We start from the raw sequence: 25,405 nt of genomic DNA on the forward strand, positions 1-25,405 counted from the left end.
AGCTATCACAACCGTAGTCTAAAGACCAATCTCCCATACTCCCAATATCTGAAGACCAATCTTCCATACTCCCAATATCTGAGAGTCCTGCGTCTTTGCACGAAACTGGAAGAGTTTGAATCTCAAGCGGAAGAGGTCAGAACACTTTGTGAAAAGAGGTTATCTGAAAAAGTGCATTGAAAAAAGCCTTAATGATGCATGAGCACAAGATAGAGAACAGTTGCTGACTACAAAGAAATAGAAAAAACTGACCTCATTTGCACTTTGAAATTCTCCAGATTTTCAAACTAACTTCGCGATATTATACTTAAAAATTGGCACATTTTAGAAACCCACCAATGTTTTCAAAACATATGCCCTGTTATAGCACATTCTCGTAATAGAAATTTAATAGAACGCCTCGTCCCATCAATATTACCTAAAGTAAACAGAATACAAGAATCTTTTTCTGGACACACTGTATGTGGCAGCAGAGGCGTAGCCAGGTTTTGATCTCAGGGGGAGCAGACTTTTATAAAATAGGCGCCGGTTGGTGTCAGCTAGACAGCAGTGTCTGTGTTGTTGCTCAGGGGCTGTGGCGGGCAATGATTAATATAGGCTGTCTCTGTTGCGTCCTGCCTACAAGGAAACAGTAAGTTCTCCGAGGACAAGCAGGCTGCTTGTTCTCACTGATGGGTGACGTCCACGGCACCCCCTCCAATCGAAATCTTCACTAGCAAAGATGTTTGCTAGTCCTCGCACGCCGATGAGCACCGCGCATGCGCGGTCGTCTTCCCGCCCGAACCGGCTCGTGTTCGTCAGTCTTCTTTTGTCCGCGCTCGGGACGGTCGTGTTTTTGCTGCCGTTTCGTGCCCCTCAGAGGACCCTCGCGCGTCTTTCGTGTTTTCGAAAAAAAAAAAAAAGAAAGAGAACCTTTTTCCCGTATTTCTAGCTTTTTCTCAGCGTAAGTTTCCTTTCGCTTTTGGCAGCGGCCTTGTTGGCCGCCCGTATGGGTTTTTTCCCCCCTTTTTGTCTCGGTGCCTCATGTCATCATCGCGAATTTTGATTTCGCCGGCGTGATTTTTCCGCCCATGACATCGAAGCCTTCCAGGGGCTTCAAGAAGTGCACCCAGTGCGCCCGGGTAATCTCGCTCACTGATATGCACGCCTCGTGTCTTCAGTGTCTGGGGGCTGGGCACCGCCCGCAGGCCTGTAGTCTTTGTGCTCTTTTGCAAAAGAGGACTCAGGTAGCGCGATTGGCCCAGTGGAACGTTCTGTTCTCCGGCGCTTCGACGGCATCGGCATCGAGAGATTCGTCGAGTGCATCGGCGTCGGCAGCACCGAAGTCTTCAGAGACAGCATCGGCATCGACTGCATCGAGGCGACCTCCTCCTGCATCGTTGGTACCGAGGCTTCGGAAGAGTGCGTTAGCGTCGGTGTCGGTGGTACCGGGACCCCCTCTGGTGCTGATGTCGTCGGACGGTGGTGCTTCATCTGGAGTGCAGGTGAGGGCTGTCCATTCCCCTGCTGGTGGAGGTGAGCCTTTGGGTAGGTCTCCTCCTGCCCTGAGGGCTCCTGCAGTACAGCCCCCCCGGGATCAACCATCTTCGGCCCCGGCCCCGAGGAAGCGACGTCTGGATTCAACGTCCTCCTCATCGGTACCGGGGAGTTCCGGTGACATGCTTCGCTCGAAGAAGTCGAAGAAGCATCGTCACCGGTCACCTTCCCGACTGGGTACCGGGAGCTCTGGGTCGCCGAGGGAGTCGGCACCCAGCAGGCATCGGCACCGGGAGGACCGCTCACCCTCCATCCAGGAGGTGTTGGTGCGCTCTACTTCGGACAGCCCGGTACCGCCTCCATGCCCGGAACAGATTCTGACCTCGACGCCTGCACCGGCTTCCCAGTCTTTCTCTACAGCCGCTCTGCACGAGAGTCTCCGGGCCGTTCTTCCTGGCATTCTGGAAGACCTGTTGCGCCCTTCTCCGGTACCGGGGGTGCTTGCGCCACTGGTGCCGTCGAGTGAGGCGACAGCTGGCCCTTTGCCCGGGGTGAGGTCCCCGGTACCGGTGCCGCTTGCGGTACCAGTTTTGGCTGCCTCCCAGGTGGACTCCCTGACGACGTCGGGGGAGGGAGCTTCCCCGCTGCCGGCCAGGGAGTCCACCTCTTGACGCTCCCACCGTGGCCGTGGATCCACGGAGTCAAGACGGACACGGCTTCAGACACAGGTCCGTGAACTTGTGTCTGATACCGATGATGAGGCCTCGTGGGAGGCAGAGGAGGACATCAGATATTTCTCTGACGAGGAGTCTGATGGCCTTCCTTCTGACCCCACTCCCACCCCTGAAAGGCAGCTTTCTCCTCCCGAGACTCTGTCTTTCTCGGCCTTTGTCCAGGAGATGTCTACGGCCATCCCCTTCCCGGTGGTTGTGGAGGATGAGCCAAGGGCTGAAATGTTTGAGCTCTTGGACTATCCTTCTCCACCTAAGGAAGCGTCCACAGTACCCATGCATCATGTCCTGAAAAAGACATTGCTGGCGAACTGGACCAAGCCTCTAACTAATCCCCACATTCCCAAAAAGATAGAATCCCAATATCGGATCCATGGGGACCCAGAGCTGATGCGCACTCAGTTGCCTCACAACTCTGGTGTGGTGGATCTGGCCCTGAAGAAGGCTAAGAGTTCTAGGGAGCATGCTTCGGCGCCCCCGGGCAAAGACTCTAGAACCTTAGACTCCTTTGGGAGGAAGGCCTACCATTCTTCTATGCTCGTGGCCAAGATTCAATCTTACCAGCTCTACATGAGCATCCATATGCGGAATAATGTGCGGAAGCTGGCGGACTTGGTGGACCAGCTCCCTTCTGAGCAAACCAAGCCGTTTCAGGAGGTGGTCAGGCAGCTGAAGGCTTGTAGGAAATTCCTGGCCAGAGGGGTATTTGATACCTTTGATGTTGCGTCCAGGGCCGCTGCTCAAGGTGTGGTGATGCGCAGACTCTCATGGCTGCGTGCCTCCGACCTGGAGAATAGGATCCAGCAGTGGATTGTGGACTCCCCTTGCCGTGCGGATAACATTTTTGGAGAGAAAGTCGAACAGGTGGTAGAACAGCTCCACCAGCGGGATAACGCTTTCGACAAATTCTCCCGCCGGCAGCCTTCAGCATCAACCTCTTCAGGTAGACGTTTTTATGGGGGAAGGAGGGCTGTTCCCTACTCTTCTGGTAAGCTTAGGTACAATCCTCCCTCTCGACAGCCTGCGGCCCAGGCTAAGCCCCAGCGCGCTCGCTCTCGTCAGCAGCGTGCGCCTCAGCAAGGCCCCACAGCTCCCCAGCAAAAGCAGGGGGCGAGCTTTTGACTGGCTCCAGCAGAGCATAGCCGAGATCAAAGTGTCCGTGCCGGACGGCTTGCTGGTCGGGGGGAGGTTGATAGCTTTTCACCAAAGGTGGCCTCTTATAACCTCCGACCAGTGGGTTCTCCAAATAGTCCGGCAAGGATACGCCCTCAATTTCGCCTCCATGCCTCCAAATTGCCCACCAGGAGCTCAGTCTTTCAGCTTCCAGCACAAGCAGGTACTTGCAGAGGAACTCTCCGCCCTTCTCAGCGCCAATGCAGTCGAGCCCGTGCCACCCGGGCAAGAAGGGCTGGGATTCTATTCCAGGTACTTCCTTGTGGAAAAGAAAACGGGGGATGCGTCCCATCCTAGACCTAAGGGCCCTGAACAAGTATCTGGTCAAAGAGAAGTTCAGGATGCTTTCCCTGGGCACCCTTCTTCCTATGATTCAGGAAAAAGATTGGCTATGCTCTCTGGACTTAAAGGATGCTTACAAGCATATCCCGATACTGCCAGCTCACAGACAGTATCTCCGATTCCGTCTGGGAACGCGTCACTTCTAGTACTGTGTGCTACCCTTTGGGCTCGCCTCTGCGCCCAGGGTGTTCACGAAGTGCCTGGCTGTGGTAGCAGCGGCGCTTCGCAGACTGGGAGTACACGTGTTTCCTTATCTCGACGATTGGCTGGTGAAGAACACATCCGAGGCAGGAGCTCTACAGTCCATGCAGATGACTATTCGACTCCTGGAGCTACTGGGGTTTGTGATAAATTATCCAAAGTCCCATCTTCTCCCAGTACAGAGACTCGAATTCATAGGAGCTCTGCTGGATTCTCGGATGGCTCGTGCCTATCTCCCGGAGACAAGGGCCAACAATCTGTTGTCCCTCGTCTCCCGGGTGCGAGCGTCCCAGCAGATCACAGCTCGGCAGATGTTGAGATTGCTTGGCCACATGGCCTCCACAGTACATGTGACTCCCATGGCTCGTCTTCGCATGCGATCTGCTCAAAGGACCCTAGCTTCCCAGTGGTTTCAGGCTGCTGGGGATCTAGAGGACGTGATCCACCTGTCCACGAGTTTTCTCGAATCCCTGCACTGGTGGACGATTTGGTCCAATTTGACTCTGGGACGCCCTTTCCAAATTCCTCAGCCACAAAAAGTGCTGACTACGGATGCGTCTCTCCTGGGGTGGGGAGCTCATGTCGATGGGCTTCACACCCAGGGAAGCTGGTCCTTCCAGGAACAAGGTCTACAGATCAATCTCCTGGAGTTACAAGCGGTCTGGAACGCTCTGAAGGCTTTCAGAGATCGGCTGTCCCACCAAATTATCCAAATTCAGACAGACAACCAGGTTGCCATGTATTACATCAACAAGCAGGGGGGCACCGGATCTCGCCCCCTGTGTCAGGAAGCCGTCAGCATGTGGCTGTGGGCTTGCCGTCACGGCATGTTTCTCCAAGCCACATATCTGGCAGGCGTAAACAGTCTGGCTGACAGGTTGAGCAGGATTATGCAACCTCACGAGTGGTCGCTCAACTCCAGAGTAGTGTGCCGGATCTTCCAAGTGTGGGGCACCCCCTTGGTAGATCTCTTCACATCTCGAGCCAACCACAAGGTCCCTCAATTCTGTTCCAGACTTCAGGCCCACGGCCGACTGGCATCGGATGCCTTCCTCCTGGATTGGGGGGAAGGCCTGCTGTATGCTTATCCTCCCATACCTCTGGTGGGGAAGACTTTGTTGAAACTCAAGCAAGACTGAGGCACCATGATTCTGATTGCTCCTTTTTGGCCGCGTCATATCTGGTTCCCTCTTCTTCTGGAGTTGTCCTCCGAAGAACCGTGGAGATTGGAGTGTTTTCTGACCCTCATCACCCAGAACGAAGGGGCGCTTCTGCATCCCAGCCTCCGGTCTCTGGCTCTCATGGCCTGGATGATGAGAGCGTAGACTTTGCCTCTTTGGGTCTGTCAGAGGGTGTCTCCCGTGTCTTGCTTGCTTCCAGAAAAGATTCCACTAAGAGGAGTTACTTCTTTTTATGGAGGAGGTTTGCCTTCTGGTGTGACAGCAAGGCCTTAGATCCTCGCTCTTGTCCTACACAGACCCTGCTTGACTACCTTCTGCACTTGTCTGAGTCTGGTCTCAAGACCAACTCTGTAAGGGTTCACCTTAGCGCAATCAGTGCATACCATTACCGTGTGGAAGGAAAGCCGATCTCGGGACAGCCTTTAGTTGTTCGCTTTATGAGATGTTTGCTTCTGTCAAAGCCCCCCATCAAACCTCCTACTGTGTCATGGGATCTCAATGTCGTTCTCACCCAGCTGATGAAACCTCCTTTTGAGCCACTGAACTCCTGCCATCTGAAGTACTTGACCTGGAAGGTCATTTTCTTGGTGGCAGTTACTTCAGCTCGTAGAGTCAGTGAGCTTCAAGCCCTAGAAGCTCATGCTCCTTATACCAAATTTCATCATAATAGAGTAGTCCTCCGCACTCACCCTAAGTTCTTGCCGAAGGTGGTGTCTGAGTTCCATTTGAACCAGTCAGTTGTCTTGCCAACATTCTTTCCCCGTCCTCATTCCTGCCCTGCTGGACGTCAGCTGCACACATTGGACTGCAAAAGAGCATTGGCCTTCTATCTGGAGCGGACACAGCCCAACAGACAGTCCGCCCAATTGTTTGTTTCTTTTGATCCCAACAGGAGGGGAGTGGCTGTGGGGAAACGCACCATATCCAGTTGGCTAGCAGATTGCATTTCCTTCACTTATGCCCAGGCTGGGCTGGCTCTTGAGGGTCATGTCACAGCTTACAATGTTAGAGCCATGGCAGCGTCAGTGGCCCACTTGAAGTCAGCCACTATTGAAGAGATCTGCAAGGCTGCGACGTGGTCATCTGTCCACACATTCACATCTTATTACTGCCTGCAGCAGGATACCCGACGCGACAGTCGATTCGGGCAGTCGGTGCTTCAGAATCTGTTTGGGGTTTGAATCCAACTCCACCTCCCTAGGCCCATTTCTGTTCTGTTCCAGGCTGCACTCTCAGTTAGTTGAATAAGATGTTAGGTCAATCTCAGTTATGTCCTCGCCGTTGCGAGGCCCAATTGACCTTGTTTGTTGTTTTGAGTGAGCCTGGGGGCTAGGGATACCCCATCAGTGAGAACAAGCAGCCTGCTTGTTCTCGGAGAAAGCGAATGCTACATACCTTTAGAAGGTATTCTCCGAGGACAGCAGGCTGATTGTTCTTACAAACCCCGCCCGCCTCCCCTTTGGAGTTGTCTTCCCTTGTCTTTGTTTTGCTACATACGGGACTGACAAACACGAGCCGGTTCGGGCGGGAAGACGACTGCACGGTGCGCATCGGCGCGCGAGGACTAGCAAACGTCTTTGGTAGTGAAGATTCCGATTGGAGGGAGTGCCGTGGACGTCACCCATCAGTGAGAACAATCAGCCTGCTGTCCTCGGAGAATACCTTCTACAGGTATGTAGCATTCGTTTTACATCAGTAGGCAGAACTCAGAAGAGGTCCCTGGCCAGAACCGGCAACCTGTCTTCTTAACTTCAAATAAAAATATTCAAATCGTGACCATCACCTCAGGAATAGCACACCCAGTCCTTTCACTGCTAGACACCTTGTTTAAATCAAGATGGGCTTTTGTTTGTGTGGTGACTCTACAGGATGTGAAGAACACTAGTCTTGAGCATTTTTATTTTGGGTGACAAGGGCCCTTGTCCCAGAGCCCACTTTCAAATATGGCTAGACACTTTGTGAAATAACAGTATAGGTTTTGGGTGCAAAAAGACACCTAAAACCTATACTGAAAACTTACCACACCAAAACAGCCCTAACCCATCTATGAAAAGACAATGCTATCAATATTACAGTGGGACCTAGAGAAGTGTTTCCCTAGGTGGTCCTGGAGTACCCCCTTGCCATTCAGGTTTTCAGGCTGTCCCCCAAAAAACAACAAAAATTGAAATAGAGACTCCCTGCCCAAGGAAGCCAGACTCTAAACAGTGCAATACTGGTAAAAAAAAAAAGAGAGAGAGAGAGAGACAGAAATGCATTTTCTCCTGTACTTTGCAAAATAAAAATAGAAAAAATGTACATTTTACAAAGCAGGGTACATCTCAGTGCTTACAAAGTATTAAATAAAAATATTTTTCTACCTTTGTTGTCTGGGAATAGTCTTTTTTTTTCCATGTTCCATGAGTCAGCCTTACAAATTCTTTTCCAGGTTGACCTTTCCATTTCTTCTCTCGCCTCTTGTCTTCTTCCTTTCGTTCTCTACATCTGTTTGGCACTGATCTTTCTTTTTATGTCCCCACTATCAAATAGCTGTGTATAGAGCTGCCAAGCGATCCAGTTCCAGAAGGGAGATTTTTCAACCAGTCCTAGTGTGAACTCGCATCCCAAATTCATGTGGGATTTGCAGTCCCTGATTCTACCCATCAAAATCTGTGCTGCAGTACATCCAAAATGACTTAAGAAAATGCACTCGGACCCCTCTACTGTTTTCTCATTTGCTTTGGTCCCGCTGTCTCTTTTTTCTGTTTTTCTCTGTTTCTTCTGCCTTTACAGGGTCTCTTGCCCATCTGACATTTCTTCTGTCTCCAAGTACACCATCCTTTTTTCCTCTGCACCACTATTTGTCCTGTCCAGCATCTCCCTTCTGTGTTCCTTGTCCCTATCCTGCCCCCAAGTTCAGCATCTGCCCTTTCTGTGTCCCCATCTTCCCCCTTTTTCAGCACAAGCCTACCTGGTCTCCTCATCTCCCACTTTCTAGCATCTGCCGTCCTGGTTCCCCACCTCTCCCTTTTTCTAACATTGTCCTGTGTCCTCATCTTCCTGCTTTTTCCAGCATTACCGCTGTTACCATCTTCCCCCTTTTCCAGCATTACCTCTTTGTCCCCATCTCACCCATTTTCACCATTGTCCCCATATCCCCATTCCCCCTTCCAGTGGTGACCCTCTCTGTCCCTATCTCCTCTTCCCCTTTCCAGTAGTGCCCTCTTTGTGTCCCTATCTCCTTCCCCTCCCATCTGATAATCTTTGAATAACTGTCTATACTTATGGCTATGATTTCTGAACATGTGGTATCAATAAAGGACAAACTTTTACATGCCCAGTTGGGTATATATGCTAATCTCAACTTTTTAAAATGTTTCAGACACATCCATCTATTTATTCCCATGATATAACTAAATTCTATTATTCTGTCTCACTGTATTTTAAAATGTAAGCCACACTGAATCCAACTTTGCTTGGGATAATGTGTGATATAAATATATTTTAAAAAATCCTTTATCCTCCACCTTTCAAGACATTGCCTATCCTGCTGGATAGTGATGGCACAAGGAAAGTAAGTTTGGCTCCCTTGTTAAAGTGGACTAGATAGACTCACTTCCACTCTGGTTAATTAAATCTTCCCTGCCCGCTTTCTCCCTTCTCCAGTACACCCCCCGGGCAGATTTCTCCCTTCTCCAGCCACCCGCCTGCTTTCTCCTTTCTCCAGTATCCCCCCTCCCCCGAGCATTGCATCATTTACCTTCTCTTCTGCCCGTCTTCTCCCTCCTGCGCAGCACCAGGCGATTCAGAGTCAGCCTTCTGCCAACGTCGGGGCCTCTTCTCAGGTGCGTCCCACCTCTGCGGAAAACAGGAAGTTGCAATAGAGTAGGCAGGACGCGCCTGAGAAGAGGCCCCAATGCTGGCAGAAGGCTGACTCTGAATCGCCGGTGCTGCGCAGGAGGGAGAAGACGGGCAGAAGAGAGAGGACTCAGGAGGGAGCAGAAAAAAAATGTATTGGCACAGGGCGCATAGACACCATTTTTTCAAAACAGCTGTTTGGGGGAGCGACCGCTCCCCCTGCGCCCCACCTAGCTACGCTTCTGTGTGGCAGGTGTACAGTCTGCAAATTTGGTCTGACCCTTACAGAGTTCATACATCCAGGCACACGTAAAACTTATCATTTAAGACATTCTACAAATTGTGAATCCACTCAAGTAATATATGTAGTTTTGTCCCTGCCAACTTTTATGTATAGGAAAGATAAAGATGAAAGTAAAAACTAGGCTGATAGAACATAGACCATGCATCAGCAGAAATATACAGTCTGCACCACTAGTGACGCATTGGTATGAGGCACATCATACCATCGATGATCTGAAGTTCTTTGTAATCAAACAAGTGAAAGCTAAGTGGAGAGGAGGAGATACAGAAAACATCTTATTAAAAGAAGAACAGCAATTCATTTTCAATTTTAACACCGTCTCCCCACTTGGTTTGAATGCAGAACTCGACCTCATACCTTTCTTATAGAACTTGTTTTAAAAACTTTTTTGTGATCACTGTTCTGGCAGAACAACATCATACCAGACATTTCGAAATTCGTTATCTTCATACATTTTTTTTAAATTTAAGTAAACCAGATCTTGTTTATTTGATCCCCTTTTTATGACATATTTTTATTCATTTTTCTTGTAATTAACCATTGCTATTTTTTCATTGTTTATTATATGGATTGTATTATCCCACAATCTTGCACAACCACTATTAACAAGGGTTTGTATTTGACTAATTGAATCTTACAAATTTACTTAACATATCTACAAAAAAAAGGGTGCACTTAATTTATGAGATAACCAGAACAACCGAATTTGCATGCTATTTTTATTATTTATTTCTTTTTTATTTCTTATTTTTAATTCGTTATACTTTTTTTTTTTTTTTTGATCCAAGTTCAGACTTGAGATTAGAAAATCACCGAGAGGTAAGTTTCCTGATCGTTTTCTTTATGCCATTTGTTCAGAGTTCGCTACTTTCTCGATTGTCGGAAGATACTTTTGTTGCAGCATTAACATTAACATCGGCAAATATGCGGGAGATACTTTTGTTACATCACTAACAGAGACAATCCTGATAAACAACAAAGTTTTTTTTAACTACAGACATAAGAGCAATCAAGAATCAATTACAGTTACAAGCCATTTTGTGGAGGCAATTTGTCCACTTGGCAAACAATTACAGTTATACAACATAGCCATTTTATGTAGGCAATCTGTTTACTTAGGTGCCATTCAGAATACTTTTTTTTCTGCTGCAAGAGATGCTGCAGCTCCACTACAAGATCGACCAACGAGTAAGTTAAACCTCATGCGTCACATTAATTATCTTTTGTCTTTGGGGTTTGGTACCTTAAAACTAGAAATCAGCCACAAAAGGTGAAAGATAGAGATATTGTTTCTCCTCCCCCCCCCCCCCCCCCCCCCCTCCCAATCATCTTTTCTCACGCAATAAGTTCCAGTATTACTCATTTGCTTGGATGTAAAATTATCTCTATATAAACTAACACAAATGCATATATATTTTCCATCAGATACAAGGATTGAGTCATAAGTTCATGAAAGATAGCGATGTGTTGTTTCATATTTCTCCAAAGACAAGCAGGCTGCTTGTTCTCACGACTGGGCCAGAGCCTTCCAGCCTTCCAGCGTGCGGAGCGCGCATGTGTGGCCATCTTTCCCGTCCGCGGTAGAGAGTGGCTGCTTGTCAGTCTCTCTCCTCAGCCCAGTGAAAGAGCCTTCGGTTTTCGCCGTCTATTTTGGCATATTTTTCTCTCCCTCTTAGTTTATTTCTTACCCTGTCTCCACAGTTTACAAAAAAAAAAAAAACTCCTTTATTAGTTTGACCCCTTTAAGGTTCTTTTCGTTGCGGCCCTGTTTTCTCATTTTTGTGCCTTTTTAATTGGCACAATCGAGAATTTTGAGTTCGCCGCTGCTATTTTTCCGTCCATGTCATTGAGGACTCCCAGCGGCTTCAAGAAGTGTACTCGGTGCAACCGGACAATCTCGGGTACCGACCCCCATGCATGGTATCTTCAGTGTCTTGGGCCCAACCATCACCCAGACGCATGCAAGTTGTGTCTTAGTTTGAAAAGGTGGACACAGGCGTTGAGACAAGCTCTTCGGGACCGACTTTTCAGAGCTTCGTCCGGTTCTGCGGCGTCGATGTCGACAGCAGTACCGAGGTTGGCGGCGGCGGCGATGTCGGCACCGGGGATGGCATCGACTTCAGGAGCGCAGGTAATGGCTGTCCGGAGACCATCACACGCTGGGAGCAGTGAGCCGTCGAGTGGGTCTCCACCTGTCTCGAGGACTCCTGCTGGGCAGGCCCACCGGGACCGACCAGTCTCGGACCCGACCCCGAGGAGGCATGTGGATTCCACGTTCTCCTGTTCGGTACAGAGGAGTATCAATGACGTGCATCGAGCGAAGGCTAAGAAGCACCGTCATCAGTCTCCTTCTAAGCATGGTACCGAGAGCTCCAGGGTGTCGAAGGATTCAGCACCCTTGAAGCGTCGACGCCGGGAGGAACGCTCACCCTCCATCCAAGAGGTGTCAGTCTTCGAGCAGCCCAGTACCGCCTCCTCAGCATCTACAGATTCTGCCACAGATTCCTGCACCGACCCCGCAGCCTTCCTCGACAGAGACTCTGGACGAGCGCATCAGAGCCATTCTTCCAGGCCTTCTAGAAGGGTTGCTGCGTCAGTCTGCTCCAGTACCGGGGGTGCTTGCGCCCTCCGTACTGGCGATGGAAACGGTAGCTGGCTCTCCGCCTGTGGTGAGGTCTCTGACGCCGGTGCCGCCTGCGGTATCGGCTGCCACCCAGGTCGACTCCCCGTCGACATTGCTGGAGGGAGCTTCATCGCCATCGGAATGGGAGTCGACTTCTTGACATCGCCATCGAGGACATGGTTCCTCGGCGTCGAGACGGGCCCGGTTTCGGACTGCAGTTAAGGAACTCTTGTCTGATACCAATGAGGATGCCTTGTGGGATGAAGGGCAAGATCCCAGGTATTTCTCTTCTGAGGAGTCTTGTGGTCTTCCCTTTGATCCTACTCCTTCTCCAGAATGAAAGCTTTCTCCCCCGGAGAGTCTTTCTTTCTCTTCATTTGTCTGGGAAATGTCTGTGGCTATTCCCTTCTCTGTGGTATCTGAGGATGAACCCAGGACTGAGATGCTCGAGGTCCTTGACTATCCTTCGCCACCTAAGGAGTCATCCACAGTTCCTTTGCATAATGTGCTCAATGAGACTCTTATGCGGAACTGGATGAAACCCCTAAGTAATCCCACCATTCCCAAGAAAGCTGAGTCCCAATATCGGATTCACAGAGAACCTGAGTTGATGAAGTCGCAGTTACCTCACAACTCTATGGTTGTGGATTCCACTCTCAAGAGAGCCAGGAGTTCAAGAGACTTTGCGTCGGCGCCCCCGGGGAGAGAATCTAGAACCCTGGACTCTTTTGGGAGAAAGGCCTATCAGTTCTCTATGCTCGTGGCCAAAATTCAATCTTACCAGCTCTACATGAGCATTCACTTGCAGAACACGGTGAAGCAACTGGCAGACTTAGTTGATAAGCTCCCTCCGGAGTAGGCCAAGGCTTTTCAGGAGGTGTTCAGGCAGCAGAAGGCGTGTCATAAATTCCTGTCCAGGGGTGCTTACGATTCTTTTGATGTTGCATCCAGAACCACTGCCCAAGGTATAGTGATGCGCAGACTCTCATGGCTGCATGCCTCTGACCTGGACAATTGAGTCCAGCAGCGGATTGCGGATGCTCCTTGCCGGGGGAATAATATTTTTGGTGAGAAGGTCGAAACAAGTGGTCGATCAGATCACTCAGTGGGAAACCTCTATGGACAATATCTCCCGCCGGGCGCCTTCTGCTACTACCTCATCAGGTAGACGATTTTTCCGGGGAAGGAAGAATGCTCCCTATTCTTATGTTTAAATCTGTTTATTTACATAAAATTCAGAAAATACAAACATAATATTGCAACAAGAAAACTATACTGGTACAACAAACAACTGCCAATCCTTCTTCTGTCAATTGGTTTTTTCTTTTATCCCCTATCAACCCACCCCCTCTCCTCTCCTCCCCACCCTCCCTAACCCTTCTTATTTATGTTTCAACATTTTTATTGATGATATTCACGACACAAACACACAAGGCCGTAATATACAGAACATATTGAACAATAACAACCGCAAATGATGCACCCATATAAGATAAATCCATCATCAGATTTCCAAACTATTCATCCCTCCACTCTTCGTCCCCCTCGTCCCCCCCATCCTAATATAATCTAATATAATGTCTCTCCTGGGTATCCGGAAGGAACTAACGTTCCTTGCCTCAGCTACAGAGACAGCACGTCCATTGTCAAATCAGACATGAAAGAAGCACCAATACCAGAACTAACCAACTTTTATTATCCCCCCACATCTCCCCAGCAGGCGTCATCACAAAATCCCTTGTCCCTTAATACCCCGCACCCCGTGGACCCTCCCCCCACCCTCCCTCAGGGTGGGGGGAAACCACATCATGACACCTTGCAAATTAGAAGTTTAATGTAAAACTTCTCCCTTGAGAGGGAAGAGTAACCCACAGTAGCTCCCACATTGCGCGAAATTTGGTTCCCAATGCACTATCCAAATCAGATGCCCCGCATCTGTCTAAACGCATCTGATGAATTAGCTGAACTCTCCACTGCTGAATAGATGATCCCGAGCCCGAAAGCCAAGCCCCCAAAATAGCACCAATACCAAAAAGTATGGCCAACCTGATAAAGCCCTTAAATCCTGCCGGAGGAACAGATGAATATTTATAACATTGGAAAAGCAATAATGGGTCATATATTAAGGTGCAACCCCACATTAATTCCACTCTCCCCAGCAGGGTTTTCCAAAAGCTTTGCACGAGTGGACAGGCCCAAATCATATGGCCAAGGTTAGGCCCCCCCCCCCCCCCACACACACTTGAGGCATTGACCACTACCTGAAAACTTTGCTCTAAAAGCTCTCCAAGGGGATACATGCGTTCTCATAATCCATTTATACAACCTCTCTCTCTGTGGTATAGATAGTCTTTGTGAATATAAAGATTTAAGATAGGACTTGCACACATCAGCTGTTATGGTACAACCCAATTCCTTCGACCAACAAAGAGCCAACCGCTTATAATCCAATTCTTTCACCGAATCTTTTAACTGCTGATGATGAAAGTTTAGTAGAACTGACTGTTGAGCCCCCCATGTATAGGTTTCTGCGAGCTCCTCCCTAACATCCTCAGTTAAATCAGTCCATGCCAATGATGCAACGTAATGTTTTAGGTGCAAATATGCAAATTGTTGTCCAGAAGAAAGCCCATATTGGTCTTGCAAATCAGAAAAGGTGTGCAACTTGCCCTCCTCATCAAGCACATGAGCAAGATACACAACACCCTTCCTGGCCGAATTGCTAAAAACGCTCTTTCCCTGTCCGGGGGGGAATGCAGGATTGTTACAAATTGAAAGCCATGGGGAACTTACCGTTGAAAAATGGTGCCTTTTGCACACCCAGCACCAAGTAGCTCTCAATGAATACAACAAGGAATGCCTATGTAATGCATGCACTGGCAGGACTCCCCCTGAATGCAGAAGATGACTAAAATTAACGTCTGGAAAAATAGCAGTCTCTAACGAGGTTAGAGAGAAATCTGAAGTACCACGATACCAGTCATTTATGTGCCGCATAGGGCAACCAATTCTTAGAAACCTGACACTTAAAAGACCCATGCCCCCATACTCCCTCGGGGTTGAAATCCTTGCTAATGGAAGTCGAGGGCACTTACCCTGCCGTAGATATCCCTGTAAAAGTCGCTCCAATTGCTTTTTTTCTCGCGGTCTAAGATAGAGGAAGCTGCTGGAACACATATAGCCACTTAGGGGCCAATACCATATTAAATAACACTATCCGCCCCCATAAGGAGAGCGGTAAAGACTGCCACATCATCAGTTTGCATTTAATCATTTCTAGCAGAGGAGCGACAGCAGTATAGAGAGCAGCCAAATCTTTCGTAATCACAACACCCAGGTATTTTAAAGCCCTGTCCTCCCACTGGAGTGGGAATACCCCTTTCCAGGAATCCCTCGTCACATCATCAAGCGCCATGGCACAAGATTTATGCAAATTAAGGGAAAAACCCGACAAGTTCCCATATTCCCATGCTGAATCCAAGGCCACCTTAAGAGAAGATTGAGGCTCAGTGAGAACCAACAAGATGTCATCAGCATATGCAAGAGCTCGAACCTCCTGCTTTCCTACATGCACTCCCGTAATCTCCACTTCCATATTTAACAAACGAATCAAGGGTTCAAGAGAAATATCAAATAGTATAGGTGAGAGGGGACAACCCTGTCTAGTTCCTCGAAACACTGCAAATCTTTCTGATTGGCTCCCATTAGCTACTATACATGCACCCATGCCACTATATAACGCTCCTATAGCCTTCATAAAGCTGCTCGGTATACCCACCCATTCGAGGACCTGGAATAAATAGCCCCTGCCCACCTTATTAAACGCTTTAGCCGCGTCTAAACTAACCAACATTCCTGGAATATTATGATAACTACATTGAGCCATAGACAGAAGAACTCTACTGACATGTAAAACTGAGTGATGCTTAGGCACAAATCCCACCTGGGCTGTGCTCACCAGATCCGGGAGGCGAGATATCAGCCTTTCAACCTGAATTTTCGCTAATAATTTAATATCCACATTGATTAGATAACAAACATAGGTACAGTCCTTCATCTCGACAGCCTTCTCAGGCTCATCCCCAGTGCGCTCGTTCTTGTCACCAGCATGCGCCAAGGCAGGCCCCTGCAGCTTTCCAGCAAAAGCAAGGGGCGTGCTTTTGACTGGCTCCAGCTGAGCATAGCCGCTATAAAGGTGTCCGTGCCGGACGACTTGCTGGTCGGGGGGAGGTTAAAAGTTTTTCACCAAAGCTGTCCTCTCATAACCTCCGACCGGTGGGTTCTTCAAATAGTCCAGTTAGGATACTCCCTCAATTTGAAATCCAGACCTCCAAATTGCCCACCGGGAGCTCAATCCTTCAGCTTCCAGCACAGGCAGGTACTTGCAGAGAAACTCTTCCGCCCTTCTCAGCGCCAAAGCGGTCGAACCCGTTCCACCAGGTCAAGAAGGGCAGGGATTCTATTCCAGGGACTTCCTTGTGCAAAAGAAAACAGGGGGGATGTGTCCCATCCTAGACCTAAGGGCCCTGAACAAATTCCTACTCCCACAAGAGTTCAGGATGGTTTCCTTGGGCACCCTGCTTCCCATGATTCAGCAAAACGATTGGCTATGCTTTCTGGACTTAAAGGATGCTTATACACACATCCCGATACTACCAGCTCACAGGAAGTATCTTTGATTCCATCTGGGAGCGCAACACTTCCAGTAATGTGTGCTGCCCTTTGGTCTGACATCTGCGCCCAGGGTCTTTACAAAATGTCTGGCAGTAGTTGCAGCATCGCTACGCAGACTGGGAGTGCATGTGCTCCCTTATCTCGACGATTGGCTGGTGAAGAACACCTCAGAGGCGCTCTACAATCCATGCAGATGAGTATTCAACTGCTGGAGCTACTCGGGCTTGTTATAAATTACCGTAAGTTCAGAAACTGGAATTTATAGGAGCTCTACTGGACTCACAGATGGCTCCGGCCTATCTTCCAGAAGCGAGAGCAGACAATCTTCTGTGTCTAGTTTCCATGGCCAGAATGTCTCAGCAGATCACAGCTCGGCAGATGCTGAGACTTCTAGGCCATATGGCTTCCACAGTTCATGTGACACCCATGGGCTCGTCTTCACATGAGATCAGCTCAATGGACCCTATCTTCTCAGTGGTATCAAGCTGCAGGGGATCTAGAGGATGCAATCCAGCTGTCCACCGATTTTCACAATTCCCTTTGGTGGTGGACAATTCGGTCCAATTTGACCTTGGGACGTCCTTTTCAAATTCCTCAGCCACAAAAAGTGCTGACAATGGATGCATCCCTCCTGGGGTGGGGAGCTCATGTAGACGGGCTTCACACTCAAAGAGTTTGGTCCCTCCAGGAAAAAGGTCTTCAGATCAATCTCCTGGAGTTGCGAGCGGTCTGGAACGCTCTAAAGGCTTTCAGAGATCGGCTGTCCAATCAAATTATTCAAATTCAGACAGACAATCAGGTTGCCATGTACTACATCAACAAGCAGGGGGGCACCGGATCTCGCCCCCTGTGTCGGGAAGCCTCCAGATGTGGCTTTGGGCTAGTTGTTACGAAATGTTTCTCCAAGGCACATATCTGGCAGGCGTAAACAACAATCTGGCCGACAGATTGAGCAGAATAATGCAACCTCACGAGTGGTCGCTCAATTCGGGCGTTGTATGCAAGATCTTCCGAGAGTGGGGTACCGCCTCGGTGGATCTTTTTGCCACTCAAGTCAATCACAAAGTACCTCAGTTCTGTTCCAGACTTCAGGCCCACGACAGACTAGAGTGGGATGCCTTTCTCCTACATTGGGGGAAGGGCCTTTTGTACGTATATCCTCCCATACTTCTGGTGGGGAAGACTTTGCTGAAACTCAAGCAAGACCGCGGAACCATGATTGCTCCTTTCTGTCCGCGTCAGATTTGGTTCCCTCTTCTGGAGTTGTCTTCCGAAGAACCGTGGCGATTGGACTGTTTTCCAACCCTCATAACTCAGAACAAGGGGGCGCTTCTGCATCCCAACCTTCGGTCTCTGGCTCTCACAGCCTGGATGTTGAGAGCGTAGAATTCGCTTCCTTGGGTCTCTCTGAGGGTGTCTCCCGGGTCTGTCTTGCTTCCAGGAAAGATTCCACAAAGAGGTGTTACTTTTTCAAATGGAGGAGGTTTGCCGTCTGGTGTGATAGCAAGACCCTAGATCCTTGCTGTTGTCCTACACAGACCCTGCTTGAATGCCTTCTACACTTGTCAGAGTCTGGTCTTAAGACCAACTCCGTAAGAGTTCATCTTAGTGCGATTAGTGCTTATCATCTACCTGTAGAAGGTAAGCCTATCTCTGGACAGCCTTTAGTTGTTCGCTTCATGAGAGGTTTGCTTTTGTCAAAGCCCCCTGTCAAACCTCCATCAGTGTCATAGGATCTCATCGTCGGTCTCACCCAGCTGATGAAGCCTCCTTTTGAGCCACTGAATTCCTGCCATCTGAAGTACTTGACCTGGAAGGTCATTTTCTTGGTGGCTGTTACTTCAGCTCGTAGAGTCAGTGAGTTTCAAGCCATGGTAGTGCATGCTTCTTATCTAAAGTTTCATCACAACAGAGTAGTCCTCCACACGCACCCTAAATTCTTGCCGAAGGTGGTGTCGGAGTTCTATCTTAACCAGTCAATAGTCTTACCAAAATTTTTTCCTCATACCCGCCCTGCTGAACGTCAGTTGCACACCTTGAACTGCAAGAGAGCATTGGCCTTTTACGTGGAGTGGACAAGCCCCTTCAGACAGTCTGCCCAAATGTTTCTTTTGATCCTAACAGAAGGGGAGTTGCAGTCAGGAAACGCACCATTTCCAATTGGCTAGCAGATTGCATTTACTTCACTTATGCCCAAGCTGGGCTGACTCTTGAGGGTCATGTCACGGCTCATAGTGTTAGAGCCATGGCAACGTCGGTGGCCCACTTGAAGTGAGCCACTATAGAAGAGATTTGCAAAGCTGCGACGTGGTCATCAATCCACACATTCACATCTCACTACTGCCTTCAGCAGGATACCCGACGCGACAGTCGGTTCGGGTAGTCGGTGATGCAGAATTTGTTCGAGGTTTAGAATCCAACTCCACCCCCCTAGGCCCATTTTTATTCTGTTCCAGGCTGCACTCTCGGTTAGATGATCTAGTTCATAGGTCAATCCTTGTTATGTCCTTGCCGTTGCGAGGCCCAATTGACCTTTCTTTGTTGTTTTGAGTGAGCCTGGGTGCTAGGGATTCCCCAGTCTTGAGAACAAGCAGCCTGCTTGTCCTCGGAGAAAGCGAGGATACATACCTGTAGCAGGTATTCTCCGAGGACAGCAGGCTGATTGTTCTCACAAACCCGCCCACCTCCCCTTTTGGAGTTGTCCTTCTCCTCGTTATTGCTTTATCTAACTGAGCGGGGCTCTCACACGACAGGCGGCAAGATGGCCGCGCATGCACGGTGCGCGTTCCCCGTGTGCTGGAAGGCTCTGGCAAACTTTTTTGTTGCTATGGAAGATTTCAATTCCTGGGCCGCCGTGGACGCCGACCCCGTTGTGAGAACAATCAGCCTGCTGTCCTCGGAGAATACCTGCTACAGGTATGTGTCCTCGCTTTATTTATATTCCCCATCCCAAGTTAGTCCTCGATGATAGTATCACACATTTTGACATTTACTTAATATATACAATTTTTTCCAGTCTACACATGGATCTAATTTTTGATGTTAAAAAATGAAATTGACATAGATCAGAAGCAGTTTGTAAAAATCTAAAAGCAGTTTGCATAAATTTAAATTTAAGAGGTTCTGTTTACACTGATACATTAAGTAGTAGATGCGACATACATACTTTTCGGGCAAATAATGAGAGATACATATATTTAAAATTATTTTGCAGTGTTAAAGTTTTGCCTCTTAACTGCAATAAACATCTTTATTATGCAAGCATTGTGACTTATTCAAATACCTTCATCTCAATGAAATATATTGTTGTCATTGATTACGAATATTAATTATTTTTTATGCATTATGTTCTCCATGATAGCATTTTAACAAATTGTAATAGACGGTTTTCCTATGCAAGTAAATTGTAATAGATGGTTTTCCTATGCAAGTATTTTTAAATGTTTAAATATTCTTCTCTCATTGAAACAATCTGTTCATATATTTTTTTTAATTTCTTGTTTTTACTTAATCTGTTCGTATTTTTTTTAAATATCTTGTTTTTACTTAATTTTCAATTAAATACGTTATACATTTTGTGATGTAAAGATTTTTTATGTTAAAACTGTTGATATATGAATTATGGCTTTTATTGTGGCATTATTTGTTTTATTCTTTATCTTATATTTTTATGTTTTGAACTCTGATATTAATATAATTTGTTACTTACTGTCTTTTTATGTTGTTTTTTATAAGTTGGTGTATAAATAGACTCCTGATGCAGGCCCTGTGGGCCGAAACATAGCTGTGTTGAGTCCTGTTCAATGATCAATAAACATTTTTATTTGGATTTTCATCTGAAGCGTCATCCTGATATATTTTTTTGTCGTCTTCGCTGTTTTGTTTTTCACTGTAATTGTCTTAAACAGGAGCCGATTCCTTTGTGTCTGAAGCTAGAATTAGGCTTTGAATCATTAGAAGGGAGTTTTGAAAGAATTACAAATGCTCATTCTTTCCTTTTTACAATGACTACTAAGGGAGTTAAGGCTTTTAAAGCAATACTTGCAGAACTTATGAAGTTGGTCATTTTGAAGTTTTTATCCCCAAAATACTATACTTTTTTGCATTTATTATTTTTTTTTAATATCTTGATCATGTATCTTGTGAGGACAGGTTCCCAGCGTGCATGCCCTTTACTTATTGAGTATGTTGCATGGCAAAAGTCACAATACACCATCTGTGTAATTTTGGAACCCTCAGTTTGTATGTAAGCTAGTACTTTCTATAATATTGGAATATATCCTATTAAATGCTTTATAACTCAAAACCTCACAGCTTTAGGCTTTATTCCTGCTAGCAAGTCTTTGAAAGCATGTATCTCACAGGATGCTTATCTTTGAATTACAGACGCATGCCAAGTCTACTGGAATATTTAAGTTACAACTGTAATTTCATGGGTATCCTGGCAGGCCCATTATGCTCTTATAAAGACTATATTACTTTCATTGAAGGCAGATCATATCAACTGAAATTGTCTGAAGCAAATGGAAAAGAAGAAATAAAATATGAACAAACAGAGCCATCTCCAAATGTAAGACCTACCTTTTTGTACTACTGCTGTTTTGTATTGTCATTACATGAAAAGCTTGGTTTGCATTATTCATTTACAAGCATATTTACAGCTTATAATTATTTTCCTCAAAATTTTTTAAAACATAATAAAATGCAGCTTGTGCAATGCTTGATCTTCAGTATTTTTATTTTCCAATTGATGGTGTGCTAGATAAATCAGAATGGATTCTGAAACCTTAAGTATTGCCTATTTCTGAATAATGTATACAGTTTGTTACAGAACCCTAATGTAGATAAAAAGAGCAGAATCTCTCAAACACTTCCGTGTAATAGCTAGCACTTTATATATTTGTCTATATATCTGTCTAGTTATAGATATATACTTTGTATGTATATGTGTGTAGGGCCACTATATGTATATGTGTATGTATATGTGTGTAGGGCCACTATATGTATAACTGGTGCCAGTTAACAAGCAAAGTAGCATTTGTTTTTAAACTTATGAAGCAAAAATAAGAAGTAGGGGTATATGGAAAATTACCCCTTAATCTACCATTTAATGCCCTGGCCCTAATGAGCATTTTTATAATACCAGCAAGTACCATAGTGCTGGTACTTTTGATTTTGATTTCAAAATCCCATCAATAAACCAGAGTAGTTCTGTCTATGGGTCATTCTCATCAGTGCCATTGCACTCTTGTTCTCTTGCTATTGTTAGCTGCATGGATTTATAATAGTCAGACTCTGGTTGTGCTGAAGTTGCTTTATAGGGTAGAGCCAATGCTATATATGTCCCTGGGAAGAACTGTTAATTCAGGGTGAGGTTGTACAGTGTTCAAATTAAAAAGAAGAGGTTTGGAGGAGTTGTGCAAGTGAGACTGGAGAGCGATTGTAATAAATAGTAATGATTATTTAAAATCTGTAAACATTCTGAGTGGTTGAAAGTTGTGTTGAGCATGTACATTAAGAGGGGGGCATGCCTGCAAGAAAGTGTACATGACAATTATCAGGAGACCCGAAGACAGCTGAAAGCTATTTGATTGGCTGATGGCTCAAGCATTCACATTCTCCCAGAGTTGGCTCACACCCTTTTCTTGTGGACAATCAGGTCCAATTTGACCCTGGGACTTCAGTTCCAAATTTCATCACCTCAGAAGGTGTTGACAACGAATGAATCCAACCAAGATTGGGGAGCTCATGTCGATGGGTTTTATACTCGGGGCCAGTGTTCCACACAGGAGGTTCAGTTCCACATCAGTCTTAATCTCCGGGCCATATGGAATGCTCCAAAGACTTTCAGATATGACTCCAGAACCAAATTGTTCTCATTCAAACAGACAACAGACAGGTTGCGATGTTCTATGTCAACAAACAGGGGAGTACAGTTTCCTAGTTCGTGTGTCGGGAAGCGGTGGACATGTGGCAGTGGGCTCTGCTTCACAGTATGGACCTTTGTGCCACTTACCTTCCTGACAAAAACAACTGCCTTGCGGACAGATTGAGCAGGATATTGCAACCAAACGAGTAGTCTCTCAATATGGGCGAGGCCTGGAATATCTTCCAAGAGTGGGACACTCCTTTAGTGGATCTTTTTGCCCATCATCTGAACAGGCTTGGGTCATACAGCAGACTAGCGTCAGATGCCTTTCTCTTGTATTGGGGACGCCTGTATTCATATCCTCCCATGCCTCTCATAGAGAAAATTTTATTGAAAGTCAGGCAAGACCAAGGAACCATGATTCTGATAGCCCCTTACTGGCCGCAGCAGATCTGGTTCCTTCTTCTTCTAGAGTTGTCCTCCGAAGATGAAGATTGGAATGTTTTCTGACCCCTCATCACCCAGAATGAGGACTCTCTTCTGCATCCCACCCTCCAATCTGTGGCCCTCATGGCTTGGATGTTGAGAGCATAGAACTTGAACCCTGGGATTGCCTGAGGGTGTGTCTCATATCTTGCTGGCTTCCAGGAATTAGATCCATCCTCTTGTCCTGCACAAAAACTGCTTGAGTACCTCCTACACATAAGTACATAAGTACATAAGTAGTGCCATACTGGGAAAGACCAAAGGTCCATCTAGCCCAGCATCCTTTCACCGACAGTGGCCAATCCAGGTCAAGGGCACCTGGCACGCTCCCCAAACGTAAAAACATTCCAGACAAGTTATACCTAAAAATGCGGAATTTTTCCAAGTCCATTTAATAGCGGTCTATGGACTTGTCCTTTAGGAATCTATCTAACCCCTTTTTAAACTCCGTCAAGCTAACCGCCCGTACAACGTTCTCCGGCAACGAATTCCAGAGTCTAATTACACGTTGGGTGAAGAAAAATTTTCTCCGATTCGTTTTAAATTTACCACACTGTAGCTTCAACTCATGCCCTCTAGTCCTAGTATTTTTGGATAGCGTGAACAGTCGCTTCACATCCACCCGATCCATTCCACTCATTATTTTATACACTTCTATCATATCTCCCCTCAGCCGTCTCTTCTCCAAGCTGAAAAGCCCTAGCCTTCTCAGCCTCTCTTCATAGGAAAGTCGTCCCATCCCCACTATCATTTTCGTCGCCCTTCGCTGTACCTTTTCCAATTCTACTATATCTTTTTTGAGATACGGAGACCAGTACTGAACACATCTCAATCTGGTTTGAAAACCAACTCTGTAAGGGTTCACCTCAGTGCAATTGGCACTTATCATAGTGTAGGAGGCAAGTCTTGTTCACTTCATGAGAGATCTGTTGCTAACAAAGCCCCTTACCAAGTCTCCCACTGTGTCATGGGATCTCAACATAGTCCTCGCCCAGCTGATGAAAGCTTCTGTTGAGCCTTTGAATACATGTCATTTGAAGTTTTTGACCTAGAAAGTTGTGTTTTTGGTGGTGGTCACTTCAGTTCGTAAAGTCAGTGACTTCTAGGCCCTGGTAGCTCATCCACCATATACTAAATTTCATTATAACAGAGTAGTTCTTCACACACCCAAATTTCTTTCCTAAGGTAGTATCATAGTCCTTCTTACCTAGTCAATTATTCTACCAGTATTTTTCCAAAAACCACATGCCCGTCTTGGCAAAATTTTACTGCATACTTTAGACTGCAAGTGAGCCTTAGCCTTCTACCTGGAATGGACTCAAGCCCCTTGACAGTCCACCCAGCTTGTTTGGATACCCTGTCATAGTGTTTTGAACTAATAGCCTAGTGCAGTTCTTTAAGTTGTAGAGGGGTCATTACATGTTGAAAGGGTTCTTGTAATTGAGGAACAGCTGCCTTGTCTAAGAAGGTCTAAAGCCAAATCCGTTGGTATAAATCTTGAAAATGATCAGTAAGCATTTGTATGATCTTATCTGGCCTATTGTGTACTCTACCTGTCGAATCCCATAAGGCCCCTATAGTTCATGTCCGTCCCCCCCAGACTTAACTACCTGGGCCAATAATTTCCCTGGCTTATTACCATATGCACAGAACTGTTATTTTTGGTAAATAGCACTACGTTGTATTCATGTATAAGGGAATTCAAAGCTATCTGGGCTGCCTGAGGTTTCCTTCACAGTACGGGAAGGGTGCACAAGATATCTACGCTTTGCCTCATGCAATGTCCATTTGCATGAAGCAAAGCGTAGATACCTTGTGCACCCTTCCCGTTCTAAATGTTGTTTCTTGCTGCTACTTTGTCTAACTGCCGTGTAAGCTATAATCAATACCACTTTACCTGTACATCATAGCAACTGTGGCTGATCAACATGTTCCTGATTATAATATAAGAAATTATTCCATTTATGCAGCAAATAATTGTAAAAATCCTTATTTTCACCTGGTGGAAATCTCCAGTGTGGAGTGGTCTGATATGCAGGAGTGGAGTCTAACTTCACCCACACTATAGAATGATCTGAGAAGTTTCTACTTCAATCTGTGCCTCTGTCACTGAGGGAAATTAAATTGATCAACACATAATCCAACCTGGAGAGGGAATCATGTATTCTTGATCTATGTGTAAAATCAAATTCAGTAGGGTGTAACAATCTCTAAACATGTACTAAATCATACATTGTATTGAATGCTTTTAAGTATCCCTCTCCCAGTTCTATGCTGAGCTCCATTAATTAACCTTTGCAGCAATCTGTTTTGATCTGCAACCACATTCATGTCTCCCAACACTTTCATTTGCTTATCCTGATAGGGTTGTAGTAATACCATTATTGAAGGATAAAAAGTGGGGGCATATAAAGTAAATAGATACAATTCTCTCCCCTGTAACCATATTTTTAGCAGTAAAAATCTGCCATTACTACCTTTAATCAACACCTCTGTCGTGCAAGCTAA

General features: G+C 46.5%; 1 protein-coding gene across 2 annotated transcripts in view; it reads left to right on the forward strand.

Moving 5' to 3' along the window:
• MBOAT2 (membrane bound O-acyltransferase domain containing 2) overlaps positions 1–25,405 on the forward strand; it is a 343,260-nt gene that overhangs the window by 206,602 nt on the left and 111,253 nt on the right. Inside the window, exon 7 of one of the 2 annotated variants that reach the window (XM_030198898.1) lies at positions 20,929–21,112. In XM_030198898.1, coding sequence (XP_030054758.1) covers positions 20,929–21,112 — 184 coding nt within the window. The remainder of the gene's footprint in view (positions 1–20,928; positions 21,113–25,405) is intronic. The other variant, XM_030198899.1, reaches the window with a different exon arrangement.

Source organism: Microcaecilia unicolor, chromosome 3, assembly GCF_901765095.1.
Source record: "Microcaecilia unicolor chromosome 3, aMicUni1.1, whole genome shotgun sequence".
NCBI classification, from domain to species: Eukaryota; Metazoa; Chordata; class Amphibia; order Gymnophiona; family Siphonopidae; genus Microcaecilia; species Microcaecilia unicolor.